Source organism: Syngnathus scovelli, chromosome 6 (genome assembly GCF_024217435.2).
Source record: "Syngnathus scovelli strain Florida chromosome 6, RoL_Ssco_1.2, whole genome shotgun sequence".
Lineage (NCBI taxonomy): Eukaryota > Metazoa > Chordata > Actinopteri > Syngnathiformes > Syngnathidae > Syngnathus > Syngnathus scovelli.
This window is the reverse complement of record NC_090852.1, coordinates 12,452,903-12,468,343: the sequence shown is the minus strand read 5'-3', so window position 1 is coordinate 12,468,343 and position 15,441 is coordinate 12,452,903. Positions and strand designations below refer to the sequence as shown.

The following is a 15,441-nucleotide window of genomic DNA, read 5'->3' as shown; positions in this document are numbered from 1 at the left end:
CTCCACATTGCCCATAGGTGTGAGTGTGAATGTTTATGTATTCCCTGCAATTGGCTTGCAACCAGTTCAGGGTATTCCCGGCCGAATCAGGTGGGATAGGCTCCAGCACGCCCACGGCCCCCGTGGGGTCAAGCGGTATAGTAAATGGGTGGATGGATGGAAGATTTAGTATTACTATGTATGCATTATTTTTTTAAATGTGATTTTCATTGTCGGACAGCAATCTGTCTCTGTTTAGATACATATTTTCAAGATCTGGGCAATAGGAATATAGAATAATTAAATTCATCAAGATGTTGAATGCATATGTTGGTTTGATGCTTAGATTTAAAGGTTTCCCAAATATATGTAATATCAATCTATGGGAGGAGGGGTGTGAATGGAGCAGGGGGGGGGGGGGCTGATGTAGAGTAGTTAATGCAATTTAGCCTTGGTTTATCACTTTAGTATATGCATTAATTTATATTAGTTTCTTTGCAAACCTGCCACATCCAATATGGCAGTCGCGCTAACCCGTCGAACAAGACACCTCGAGGTTTTCATGCCTTTACGTTTATGGCCCGAGGCCGGAAATGCCACTTGTAAACCACGCCTGTCCATTTGTCTTCAAAGTAATCAATGTCAAACCAAACACATACTACAACTTAAAATTATTTCCCTTTGTAATTTACTATGCTTATAACCATATCATAATACAGCATTATTCAATTTTCTGAAAATATAAAGATTTTGATCAGGCACAGGCAAGTCTCTCCCAATGAGGGCATCAACATGGCGGCCTCCTTGCGTCTGGGTCGTCAAGGAATCTTACTTGGCCTTAAAGTATCTAATCTTAACAATTTTTTGTGGAGCACGCAGTCAGCACAGGAGCATGCCAGACATTTCTTTCAGTCTCCATGGGTCTTTGGTGAGTGATGTATTATGCCGTTTTGTGAAAGACGACAGCTTGGCAAGTGGTGACCGGGCGCAATAAGGTTATCTGACAGTTGTATTAATAGTAACTACAGTTCTGTAAACCACTTAATATAAATAATCGATTTACTATCTCACTTCTGTGATAAAAACTGACAGTTCAACAAATCCACGCAGGACAACGTTATACAGCAAAAATGTCAACAAGGTGTACACTTTTTTTAATGATAGTACTGTAGAATCAAGTCGAATTGCTGATAAATATATATGAAATTGTATATCAAAGCAGAACACGTCTCCATTGCTAAGGCTGAGCAGTTTGAAATTCTCCAGCCACTGGGTCTGTGTCTTTGGGATAAAAGGGAAACCATTTTTATGCAGGAAAAAGCCTGCATGTTAAAGAGAAAAAATATCAAAAGTAGAATCAAAGACAGTTATTGACTTCTCAGGTTTGTGTTGAAATTTTCTCTGTGGTGAAGTAACATGTCTAACTACCTATCCTTATACAAAACTGTCACTCAACTCGCATCATCCATTTACATATTACATTGTTAAGGTTCATGGGGAGCTGACACCTTTCCCCTCTGACTTGAGGCCAAAGGCACATAAGACAACTCTGTACATCAGGGGAGTCAAACTCATTTTTTTTCGCGGGCCGCATTGTAGTCATAGTTTCTTTTGGAGGGTCATTGTGACTGTCAACCCAAATAAATGTATCAGCACCTCATATTATGTACAGTATAAGGTACAAAACAAACTGACAAATAACTCGTTTTCAAATCAGACTAGTAAAAACTGGTCAAATGTTAAAAAAAAAAGATATTTTTAAAACTGAAGACAATTTGCAATTCTAGTAAAGACGCACGATTTTGATGCACAATTTGTCTTCGCAGGCCACATAAAAAAAATGTGGTGGGCTGTATCTGGTCCCCGGGCCTTGAGTTTGACACGTGCTGTACATGAACTGCTCCCCACATTCCCAACATCTGAGATCAGTCACTCCCACACACATTCGTTCAACTTTTGAACATAACCTCTGTGATGAAGATTTGATGCGAGTACAAAAGAGAGGTTTATAACCCAGTTGGAGCTAGAAATGTAATAATAATGGCTGTGTTTCAAAATGACTTCAAGCGAAGATTAAAGTGATGCTTTTTCTCCCTCCATCGAGCTTCACATTTCTAACTTTGCATTGTATCAGAATGTCCTACAGATGGCAGCAGAATAACACATTAAATGTAATGCTCTGCCTCCCACAATGGAAAATGATTGTCCTAAACAAACTTTAACTCCATGTTTTAAAATATTTAATGGTGCTAATAATAATAATACAATTCGTTTTATTGAATAGAATATATGTACAACAAAGAAAATAAAATAAGGTTTAAAATAAATATTTTCTTATTCACAAAAAATAGTTGGATATCTTAATGGACTTTAATGCACTCGTGCCCCATTTTCATATGCCAGTAACGATTTTGGTCTGTTCTGGAACATTTTGCATCGCATAATGTCTGCACATCTTTCAGCTGCATATCCATGTGACATTTTTATTTATTTTTTTACTACAACTGAGAGCTCTTTTATCCAATTAAGATCCGGTCACAGCGGTAACCGCTGAAAAACATTGGGCTCATTGTGATGTTGAGATGGGTTTCGAAACAAACAATTTCCTAGGCAAGCACATGAAAGAGTCACTAAAGGATGGATCATTGGTGGCAATGCTGGGCAGTGCAGGCTCACTGACGTCACTCAAACCCCATGTGACACTCGTACTGGTTAACGGTTACAAGATTTAGATGCCTCTGTTTTGCCTTTTGTAGACAATGAGATGAATCACATTTGAGGTTTTTCTGCCTATTGTTCGGTTTAGGCTTGCCGTTGCCAGAGCTTTTTGTTTTTTGGTTACAAGAAGGACAACAAACAATTACTATGTAACACATAACTTGGAATGACACTTTTCTACCAGTGGTGCTTCGAACTACAGACCACTGATTATTGGCAAATGTTGATCACTGCCTTTCAGCCACGGCTTGTACTTCGCAGCCTGCAGCCATAGAGACCAGCCTGCAGTGTAGCGTGCCCTCCCCCTTCACGCTGCATGTTACAGACCAAACCAAACAAACCATACAAACCAATAATTAAATCGTAATATGTTTGTACATTTTCTGCTTTGGAAAAATGAATTAATGTCTTGTTTTATGTTATAGTGTTAAAAGTATGGCTATAATGATTTTTAAATCTGATTCATTACTTTATTTGGAAAATAATAAATTATTAGAATAATGGTAGTAAAGAAGAAGTTATTCTTCAAGTTTCCAATCTAAAATACATTGTTCCAGCACAATTTTCAATGTATGTTAGCACATAATGTTGTGTTCAATTCCCAATCATATTATCTTTGGGGCAGTTGAATGTAGAAATTCCAGTGTGCATCAAATTTTCTTTTTAGGATTGTGCCATTCACAAGCACCGAGAGCGCACAAAAACAGAAGGGGTGTTCCATTACAAACAAGGAATTCTGCTACTGCTCAGTTGGTTGGTCTTTCTGTGGGCAAACCTTATGCCTGGCACAGTACTGTGAGCTGGTTGAGCTATAGTATAGTTGTGTCATGAATGTTACTGTCGTACCGCATTCTTACTATGTTTTGATGCAGTCTTTACCAATTCTCAAAAATCTTGAAGCTTCCCTGTAGCATCTACTCATTTGTGTTTTTCTTTTTTTTATACATATATAGTGGACTACTGCTATTCACAAATGATAGGGACTGGGCCAGTCTGTATAATTGACACCCGTTGTGAAAGCATTGGAATTTTTTTTTTCAACACAAAAATGTCTTGGAAAAAACTGGGATTAACCATCAGTAAATGCGAACTACCCATATTTAGAAAATTAATGAAAAAAAATCTATCCACGTGCCAAACTGCGCTTATGCAGGGGTCCACTGTATCATGTTCTAGACAACTTTTTTTTTGCATTTATCTTGGTTCAAAGTTTTAAAACCTATTCCATAGTTTTAAAGTCTATTTCTGCATTATCTTCAATAACCTGTTCAAATTCTGTCTAAATAATGCTGTGACTGTGATCATCTTTCTGTTTGGTAGGTGTTGCTCCTCTCAATGTACAAATGCCAGCTCTCTCACCAACCATGGAAGAGGGAAACATTGTCAAATGGCTAAAGAAAGAAGGTAAAAAGGAGTTACAACAAGTGCCAAATAGATGTCTTTGATCACAAACTTCCCTTCTAAGGCAATTATATTACCACAATCCCAAATTTTAATATTGCTTTTCAGTCAGTTGTCAGTGCCACAGGAGGGCCAAACCCCCAAACTGTGGTAATATTTACAGTTGCAACCACTGGTCAGCAGCAGCATGACACTAATCATCATTCTCTATGACAACACATCACTTTGTGTGAATCATGAGCTCATGCGTTGTTGCATTTATCAGCCTTGGTGATAAATTGGCTTATGGAAACCCAGAAGTCACTATTCATTATTGCTTAGCGACTCATCCAGGCACGACAGAAGGATCCTCATTTATCATGAGGCAACTGATTTCTAATTGACTCCTTAGCTCCATTGCCATTTGCTTCTGTAATGTGCGTAAAGATGTACATATGCATGTCATAGGGAAGAGAAATTGTGATTGACAACACTTCTGGCCCTTCGTGTATTAAGTATTGGTAACGACAGAGAAAGCCGGGGATTTTCAACAAGTGTCTTATATAAATAAATGTATAAATCTCAGCGACGACCATAATAAAAGTAATGTGCAGTGAGCATTAGCAACACACAAGTAATAATAAATAAAATGGGACCACTTACCACTTAAAGTTGGCAATGCGATGAGTTACACGTAAAGCTTCGGAGAAGACATGACCCGCAAAAAAAAATACTGAAAAGGGTGACGCAACAAGATGTCATCAACAATAGCCCAGTAGCCTCTAGTGGCCAGAGGAAACCTCGACAGCAGCTTTATTTCCTTTAAGAGCCAAATCCACTGCCTTTAACTTAAAAGTGGCATTATGTGCATTTCTTCTGTCCACCATAATGAGGGTTTGTGTATAAAAGCTTCCTTTCTCCAGTAATGACCGTCTTGATCTCGTTCTGTCTCTTGTTTGTGTCAATTGTGTGGCGGTCACATATCCCTCCTCCCAGCAAAGCGGTGCCACACATCAGCGGTCCACAAACGTTTTACTAACGAGTGTATATGTGTATTAGACATCACAAAAATCCATAGATACGCCGCACTGAACAACAAGGCGCAGGGTTCAAAGCTTGGCTCCTATCTTTTTTTCCTCTACCATAGCTTGTCAGTGCTAATGGAATCCAGTGTGCAACATGTGCATGTTTTATCATTGCAGGTGAGGCGGTGGCAGCAGGCGATGCCCTTTGTGAAATTGAGACTGATAAAGCTGTCGTTACTATGGAATCTAATGATGACGGTGTCTTGGCAAAGATCCTGGTGAGAAATAAATGCCCAAATCAAACATACCATCTTGTTTACCACAAAGCTGTAGATATTTTCTCTTTGCTGAGACAAGATAATTTGTTGTTTATAATCCTGTCCAAAAAGTGTGTTCTTTTGTGGCATTTTCATTAAGCTTTCCGTGCACAGTGACAGTACATACGTAAAACTATTTTCTTTTGTGGCAGACGTTTCTACTCAACCCATCCATTCCTCGTTGTCTTGTGTTTGAATTTCAGTAGCTTTCCAGAGATGGAGCAATTAGTAGTCTTATTGACCTTTGTAATTTGACCACCTTTTTTCCCTATTTTAATCTTAGCGTGTATGTTAAAGGATGGATTATTGCTTATCACACACTGAAGACAGATATTTTTCTTAAGTGACAGAACGTGTCTGAGCTGATGAGAATATAAATGTTTTCGGCTTATGTCATTATGACGCTGTAAACTGCTACCGTGTGTTGATTAAAAAAGGTTCACAACAGGCTAATTGAAACCATTGGTTTCATGCTATTCTTTCCCCTTTCCACATTCCCTTACGCCCATCTTTCTTTGCTACAGTGGGGATGGTAGTTTCCATAGCAACCACTGAAAAATTGGGGGTAGGGTCTAGAGAGCTGAGGCAGGCAGAGAAAGGTGGCCTGTATAAACCCCCTTAGCTAAAAATGTGATGTGAATAGTTGAGAAGAAATCCATCAACTCGAAGCACTCATTCGTTCATTAATTAATTTATTCATTCATTTAGCTTTAATTAGCTCTATTTTTTGCTGAACCATATAATGTGTTAACTATATTTCTGTTGCTGTGGTTTTGTGAAATTGTTGGGTTTTGTTTTTTCTTTGCTTGTTTTGTGTTTTTCATTATATTGACAACCATACCATAGTTACCTACATTTGACCAAATGCTAATGAAAATTATCATGGGCATGCTCCAAAAATGGTTATGGGTAACCAATACCTGACTGTGGCTCTTGAGATCCTGGGTTGGCCTAGGTGGATCATTTGTGCTGTGGCAGCATATTACTAAATCCTATCATACTGTTACTGCATTGCTCTGCCATGACCCAAGGTTTTTAATCTTGAATCTGTTGTGGGTACAATAAATCACAGGGGTTTGTAATGACATCAAAATACAAAGCTTCACTTGAACTGTACATGGCAGTGTGTCACTGCTATGACCATACTTGTCAACTGTTGATGAGATTAGCTTGACTGATGAGGACCTTTGTCAAGATGGCAGCCTTGCTGCATGATCAAGCATTTCCTGATTAGTTTGCGTGCATTTCTCTTCAAGACAAAATTGTTTTATAGACTTCAGATTTCATTCTGGTTCTACCACCATTAGTTACCTCCTCAATTAAGAATAGTGAGCCCGTTCCTGATGCAGCCATGCAAGTCCAAGCCATGACATTCCCTCCACCATGCTTCACAGATGAGCTTGTCTGTTTTGGATCCTTCACATACTTTTTGCCTTTCCAGCAATATGGTAGAAGTTAATCTTGGTGTCATCAGTTCATCAAACTTTACTTTTGTGGCTCATCTCTGAATGGCAAGTAGCAAAGTAACGATCTGCCTAAAGTTTGTCATTTTTTTATTGTTTTGTGAAGCGGATGCTTCAAGAGTGGGTTGTGTCTGCATTGACTGCAATCTTTTTCATTCATTGTCCGCTGTAATTACTCAGTCAGCAGAGGGTGTTTATCATAGCAAACAACAAATAGACATTTTCAACATGCATGACTAATTTAACACCACTCTTAAGTCTTTAGAAAGCAGACCTTACTTGGACTCATTTGTTCCACACTCTTTGCAAATTTACTTCATGCTGTAATGACTCACTCCAAGAGACGGCTCACGAAATGGATACCTTTTGAAAACTGATCAAGTGTAGCCAGAGCATGGCCTTTCATTTACAGACTGAACCAGTAATGATTGATTGGCAATGTCCAGTAGACTGTGGCGAAAGTAGTAAAAGGCACACAGTGTATCTAGATTAGCTCTTAACAGGAATCTTGAATCAGTGGTGACAGCAATCATAAAAAGTAGCTCATTACACTACACAACAACCTAGTAATAGTATTCCATCTCAGCATGGTTTAATTACATTGTGCCACAACACAGCACATCATTTTGTTACTGTGCTACCACTCAATTGAAACAGACATTTCTCCCGCATTTCAGATCGAGGAAGGAAGTCGCAATGTGCGCCTGGGAACTCCTATTGCTCTTATGGTGGAGGAGGGACAGGACTGGATGCAGGTTGAGATTCCCCCTCCATCTGCACCTCCACCTGCTATACATGAAGCTGTGTCCACCATTGCTCCCCCTTTGCCATCTTCTCCACCAAAAGCAGTCCCAGCAGGATCGTAAGTGTGTTGTCATAATACCAAATTTTGACTTTGATACGATACACAACGTAAAAAAATATGGATTAAAAGCAACCCAATATGGGTTAAAAATTGGACTGTTTTTGCACAACCTATTTATTTTTTACATAACAATCAAAAACTTTTTTTTTTTTTTTTTTGCAAAACACTCACAGTTAGGTCAAATTAACTCCCTGGGTTGGTCCAATTTTCAACCCAGCTGCTTTAAGCGTGTACCTTCATAAAGTAAGTACCCCAATGCAGATACTGAAATGGCATTTTGGCAATCAAACAATCAATCAATCAATACAATCTCTAGATTATGTGTAGCCAACACTTTCCAACATAATGTTTATTGTTTTCAAGTAAATGCAAATACTACAGTATAGTAATCGTGGTGAGAGGTAATGTGTCTTGTGGTTTTATCACATCACCGAAATAATTATCTGCCTTATTAGTTATTACAGCTGGCAATTACCTTTTCCCCGTCATAATACAGTATACCTTTTCTACAGATATACTTAGACATCCTGAATTTCAGAAATCCCATACGCCCTTGTTTATACAGTAGAGACAGTAGGTGCAGGACCTGCTACAGGGCAAACAGTATGTGTTTGTTATGCAAACATTTTACAAGGGCTAGTCGACTTATTGAGATTTGAAAAGTCTGCATAAACTTGGTTCAAAGTGGATTGTATACAAACAAAACTTAGATGATTTACATTTAGATTTGCATGAGTGCAATTAGCTTATCTGGTAGCAATTGTCCATAAGAGAATTATTGGTCAAATTTGACATGATGGAAGGCCATGAAGAAGAAAAAAAAATATTCTTATCTTCTTGGTTCATTTTCCTTCAGGTTACGACTAAGCCCAGCAGCAAGACACATCCTGGACACTCATGGTGTTGATCCAAAACTGGTCACACCTACTGGACCAAGAGGATTAATCACTAAGGAGTAAGTATGAGTAGAAAAATTGTCTTTACTTTGTCAAAAAATTGTCTTTATTCACACCATTCCATCCAAGTATATGAGTGAAGGGAGGAACACTCCGAGACAAAAAATAATTGAAAGATCTTGGACTAAAACAGTCTAGTGAAGTCAATGGGTCGCAGGCTGAATGCAGTTGTAGTTGTTTAATACATCGAAATGAAACCCAAATGTCTTCAGTGTTCAGCGGGATTAAAGAAATTGACCTAGCTGTTCCGATACTTTTGGTGCGGACTATAACTGAATGAAACCACCACGTCTACCTGAAGCACAGAATTTCATGTATTCCCTAATAAACCGTAATTATATTAATAAAGGAGTGTTCACAAACAATGCTGCACTTCTGAACTGGCGGCAGTGGGGTCAGTGCCTTGCTAAAGGGTCCATCAGGTTGGCAGGATGTAGACTGGCATTTCTCAAACAGCGAATTGTGTGCAGTGGAGCTTGAATGGTGAATCTGCAGTTTCCATGCCTAATCTTTTTGGTCTATTTTGGCTCCAACAGAGATGCATTAAACATTTTGAAGACGTCTCCCGAGCCAAAAACAACACCCGTGACTGCTCCACCTTCTCTGAGTTCTGCCAAAATCGCATCAGCTATTCCACCACCATCAGGCAGCAGACCCAACATACCTCCTCTTTCTGTACCAGGAAAGCCAGGCGCACCGGTGGGTTTTAAACATGTGTTTAAGACATACATCTCCCACTGAAGGTCAACAGTACATCTATGTTGATCATAGTACGTCACGCTTCTTTCTGGTTGTACGTATGTGGGTCATTCAGTTTATGGATTGATTTGGGGTTCACAAGTTTGGGATACAGATGCTGGCTTATGCACAAATTACATTTCAGAAGGCTGTTTGACTCAAGAAGTGTTTCGCAGCAAGTCGTTAGTTTCTGTTGAACAAAAATGGCAATGTAATGAACAGTTAGTGGACACATGAACATCTGTTACCAAAATAAGTGACACTGTGAGGATATGCGTATGATTTGGTTTCAAAACCCATTTAGCTATTTTATTTCACCATGTAATTCTCTTTAACATGATCTTTATATTAAATGTAATGGGCCTGCAAGTCAATATCAATGACTGTTCAGACCTAGCATCAATTTACTGTAACAGAGTTGTCTATTACTTTGCTAACCTGGTCCATTTTCTGATTGATGTCAATTGGATTATGTCAGCATTAGACTGCTCAGCGTTCTGGTTCTTGTCGCCTGATTTCCCTGTTGACGCTCTCTCAAAGTGCTATTTTCCCCGCAGTAATTGACTGGATCTTGATGTCTACAATCTTATTCCTCAGGGCACTTTCACAGAGGTTCCAGCCTCAAACGTCCGCCGTGTGATTGCTCAAAGGCTAACACAGTCCAAAACCACCATCCCCCATTCTTACGCCTCTGTTGACTGTGACATGGCTGCAGTAATGAAGCTTCGTAAAGACTTAGCCAAAGGTAAAGAAAAAAAAAAAAAAGTGTACTTGTCATTACACTTATCGCCTCATGTGACTCATTTGACAAAGAAGCAGTCTGTAGCACTAGCTCGAAAACATTGACACATACTAAGTGCTTCGCCACACTGGTTTGAACTCTCATTCCACACGCCACACAAATGTATTCTGCCAAAGACAAAAATGAAAGGTTCCTGTCAGACTGATTGAAATTGATTTGGCTGTTTTGGAAACCCTTTTTTAAAAATCATAACATGAAAAAGAGCTATTAATCAACATCAACAGAAAACCTGATGACTTTTTTTTAATAAAAACAAAGAATCCCAAGTGCCAAAGAATGTTAAATAATCACATGTTCTGACATACATCTCCCAAAGACAAGTGTCACTAGTAGAAGTAGAGACGAAACACAACTTTATCAGGATTATTGGATTAGATTGATTGTTTTTATATGTAATAAAAAGGGTTTCAATATTTTGGCACGCAGTACACTACTGCAAATTAATATGAAGTATATGCATACTCAAGAAAACATGGGGAGTGCCAGAAACTTCATAAAAATATATGAATAAGGTTAAACAACATATTTTTCTGAACGGCTGGTGAATGAATGAAGTCCTTTCTTTCCAAGCATGTGACGATTTTCAAACAGAAAACATTTGTCTGTTCCAGTTACAATATCCTCTTAAAATAAAATCTCTAGTGATTTACACATTTGGGCAGTTGTCAGTTTCCTTTTACATAACCTGCTCTTGAAAAAATAATCTATCTTTGATTTTCTATCAATGGGCAGATGGAATGGCCATTCTGAACCCGTAACAAGTGTTCTGTGTTTACTGAGGGATTCTCTCTCTCCGGTTGTTATCGCGGACTGTCTTTGTTCAGGATCGTGCAATTTCACGCTTAGTTCAGTAATCATGCTGCACACAGCATTCATAATCGGTGACTCTACTCATGGACTCCAGTGGGTGCAAATGCGGGGCGAATCCTTGCCTACCAGCGTCGGACATGGGCAAGAGTTTTGATTGGTTAGGATCTTAGTTTAATGCAAGAGTTGTGTTGTATTTGTGTTTACTTTGCGTGTTTTTGACAATCGCGCCTTTTTTCAGTTTCTTGAACACATCAGCCAACCAGAATCGTACCCTGAAGCTTACTTGGGCAGCCCCTCACCAGCTGTCTGGCTGTTATTGTGTCACATTAAAATGACTGTGTTTTCTTTGTCTTTGCAGATCAGATCAAAGTTTCTGTTAATGATTTCATCATTAAGGCAGCTGCTGTTACACTTAAAGTAAGTATTGCTCATTGAATTGACTTCTTAACATTGTTGTAGGGTGTTGAGCCTGCTTACACATGTATAGTGTGGCTCAAACAAACGCTATATTTGGTGACGATTAACTGAATTGTTTGAGGCTGATGCTGATATTTATTTGAAAGAACAAAAACCATTACCAACTAATCGGCCGATTGATTCTAAGAATAAAGACATACATGGTAGGACGATTGAGCACTCCAACTTGCCCATCGGTGCAGTACGAATGGTTGTTCGTCTAGTATGTGTGCTCTCCAATTGGCTGGCAACCAGTTCAGGGCCCCCCGGCTACTGCCCGAAAGTCAGCTGGTTTAGGCTCCAGCATGCCAGTCACCCTCGTGAGGATGAGCAGTTCAGAAGATGGATGGATCATATGAACTTATTTTTTGTCACTTCCAACAATTATATGAATTACCCTGAGTATGTGTGGGTCATCCATACTCTATAGGTCTTTCCATGTTCAATTGCAGCCAAATTTGGATGAAGTGACACATTTAATTGTCATTGTTGTGACACTGCCCCGTTCCTTTGTGACGATAGGAGCTACCAGATGTGAACGTGACATGGTCAGATAACGGACCACGGCCTCTTGACTCTATTCACATTTCAATTGCTGTTGCCACTGACAAAGGACTCATTACCCCTATCATCAGAGATGCTGCAAACAAAGGAGTTCAGGAGATTTCTACTAATGCAAAGGTACATTTCTGAATCTCAATCACTGCTCTGTTACCGACCATCATTGTAGCGTTATTGTGTGGCGGACTTTCGGACAAGGCCTCTCACCAGCAGGCCTGCATTAAGGGACAGGTCTATGTTTGTTTTTTTGTCTTTGTTGCTTTGTTGTCTCACTTGTTGGCAGTCAGTAAGAGCGTAAAGACGGTGTTTTTTTACATCAGCCACAATATACATAATTATTTGTGATTTCATAGGATTGAGTGTGTCTTGCCAGTGGGACATTAACCCATGTGAAAATGCCATTCCAACTGTCCATTTTTATTTGTTTAGAATGTTTTGTTGATTTTTTTTTTTTTTTTTTTTGCCTGTCTAGTCTTCTTTGCGCACAGCTGCAAACCAAATAAACAATAGAAAAGTACTTTATCTTAGTCATAAGCAACCACCTCGTCCGAAATTTATGAACACAAACAACACTCAGCTGTTAAACATTCATGCATCCATATTAATTCTGTGTATCCATTTCAAGGCCATGGGGTGGTTGAGCCAAAGACAGACTACACCTTGAACTGGCCACCAGTTGTAGAGCACATAAAGACAAGCATTCACACTCACAATCAGACCTACAGACAATTTGGAGCAGTCATTTGGCCTACCGTGCTGGTTTTTAGAATGTAGGAGGAAACCACAGCAATAAGAACATTGATCTATTAACATTTTAAATTTTGAATACGGTAATTTCTTGACTATAAGTCGCTACTTTTCTTCCATGTTTTAAACTCTGTAAATGTAACATTGTTATTTAATGGATTTTTGCGAAATGGCTTTATGTCACCTATAGGTTAACAGATACTCTTTTCAAATGTGACCAATGAAATTACCAAACAACATCACAGTTGACCAATAAAACTGTCCGGGTCCATGCTCATACTGAATATAGTTTCAGTGCCGGCTATAATATTTGTCCATACCAATGTCAAGTCTTGAAATTTTCTCCAAAAAGAAAACAAAGAATATTTTTTGCACATATTCTTGGGTAGAGATAATCACATTCTTTCGTGTATTGTGCTTTCTCCAAGGTTACTCCACTCCACTCTGTCACGCTTTGGTATAAAACTCTGGCCACAATAATGTTTGTTTTGTTTGCCAGATGTCTCATCTTCCTCTCTGGCTCATGTCAGTTCCATTTCCTCATTTTAGCAAGACACAAGCTGATGGTTTTCATTTGTCTCTAAGCCTGCTATTTGACAGATTGTTGTTGTCGATTTTGAACACCACAAATTTGTTTCCGTTTTAAAACATGTTTTGTATTATGGTTCATTAGGTAGTCATTCAATAACATTCGGTTATTCTGAAGCATTATTCTATCTTTAGTTATTTAGTCTTCACCTATATTGTTTATATGATTTTGATTATGTTTTTACATGTTTATTATTTAATTTGTTGTTTTAATTAGGTGACTACTGTGTACTTTGTGACACACCTCCAATACCACTGTCTGATAAATTGATTTCTCGTATAAAATTCAATGGTCTAAAAACGGCTGATGTATGCTTCGTAGGCACTGGCCCAGAAGGCTCGAGACGGAAAATTGTTACCTGAAGAGTACCAGGGAGGCTCATTCAGGTAAAACAAAGACATACGTGTTCCAATGTTTTTCTTCTACTTGTCATCATATGAGAAATTCTCGACTTTGAACCAAATATTGCATTGGAAGACATGGGCCATCATCTCATCATTTGCAGAAAATTTGGAGAGGACTGCCCCACATGGTGTCCGAATTCATGGTGTCATTTGCTCATAAAAGGGTTTTCTATGTCAGCCGGGAGCAATGAATACCTATGGAGATGCATCCTGAGATTTGCATGCTCTCATTAAGGCCCGTGGAGTTGTGAACGTCATAGTGCTTTTGGGGAAGCCAATTCGTGAAGAAAACAAGTCAATAAAAAAAAAATTGCTGTTCTAAACGTGCATTAAAACTCAATTGATGTTATATTATTTTAAGCTTTGTTGTTTTCCAGTGTTTTTTTTTTTTTAATTTAGTTTGTATATGGGTTTTTTTTGTTGTTGAGTTATACACCGTTTCTGCTTTTCCTTCATGTGTATTAACTGTGTTTCATATTTCTCCCTATCCTACACCTCCCTCAGTATTTCCAACCTGGGGATGTTTGGCATTACTGGCTTCAGCGCTGTGATCAACCCTCCACAGGCTTGCATCCTGGCCATCGGAACCTCCAGGGCTGAATTAAGATTGTGTGAGGACAACCATACTGTGCGTACCCAACAACTGATGAGCGTCACGTTGTCAAGTGACGGGCGGCTTGTTGATGACGAACTTGCATCCCGATTTCTTGAAAGATTCCGTGCCAACCTAGAGGAACCGCAGCGCATGGCTTTAGCCTGATGAAATATGCAGAAGGATAATTAAAGATAAAACATAGACACACTTGCGTGACAAAGTCTGCCCTCTGCCTCATTAATCTGTACCAAGTGTTAGTATAATAGGTGCAAGGTCTCCTTTGTTGTCATTGGCAGTCACCGGGCTTTGCGATAAAAGAGTCAAATTGAGCTTCTGTTGGTGATTGAGGGATATTTCAAACTGTTAATTTGCATACACACACACACATATATGTCAGTTCTAATTGTCTGTACACTGTCCCAATCTGTAAATGTACCATAACTGTAAACATGTTTGTAATATTTATTTCATCTACTTGCGACGTTTTCCTGTAATGTTCAGATTTTGATAATTTATTGTTAAGAAAACAAATAAAAAAACATTATAATTTATCAGGTTAACTAATTCCAAAGTCCCTCATGCCAACACATAGAAATCAGTTTTAAGTGAGATGCTATAACGTGCAAATAAAAACTCTGTTACTTAACTGCTATTGCATTTTGGGGACTCCTGTCTTTTCAGTCCACCATGTCAAGTTTAGTACACACTAACAACAAAATCACTGATATCTGTGTTTTAATTAGAATACAAAGAGAATGGGTCAAGGAGAATAATTTCATAGAAGCCAATTAGGATAATTTTCCATGCAAGCATACTGGTCACTCAACACCAGCAGATGTTTATAGTTGCCCCAAGTGCACCAAACAGCTGTTAGGTAGAGATCTGCATCCGGGTTATGCTTATTTGATGACATATCAAATCAGGCAACGCTGTAATATCACATTGAGCGTTATTCTGGTTGCCAGTTTGATAAGAAAAAAGACTGAATGATATTTAGATCACTGCTCTTGATAAAATCACACTTTGATGGCTACCA

The 15,441-nt window shown here is 38.7% G+C and overlaps 1 protein-coding gene across 1 annotated transcript; it reads left to right on the top strand.

Annotated features, from left to right (window-relative positions):
- The first annotated feature begins 622 nt into the window (after positions 1 to 622).
- pdhx (pyruvate dehydrogenase complex component X) lies at positions 623 to 15,057 on the top strand. Its single transcript, XM_049722264.2, has 11 exons — positions 623 to 907; positions 4,018 to 4,101; positions 5,280 to 5,380; positions 7,560 to 7,744; positions 8,604 to 8,702; positions 9,240 to 9,402; positions 10,039 to 10,186; positions 11,412 to 11,470; positions 12,032 to 12,190; positions 13,728 to 13,792; positions 14,315 to 15,057. Exons 1-11 carry the CDS (start codon positions 772 to 774, stop codon positions 14,568 to 14,570), a joined length of 1,455 nt encoding a protein of 484 aa, XP_049578221.1. The 5' UTR covers positions 623 to 771; the 3' UTR covers positions 14,571 to 15,057.
- The last annotated feature ends 384 nt before the right edge of the window (positions 15,058 to 15,441 follow it).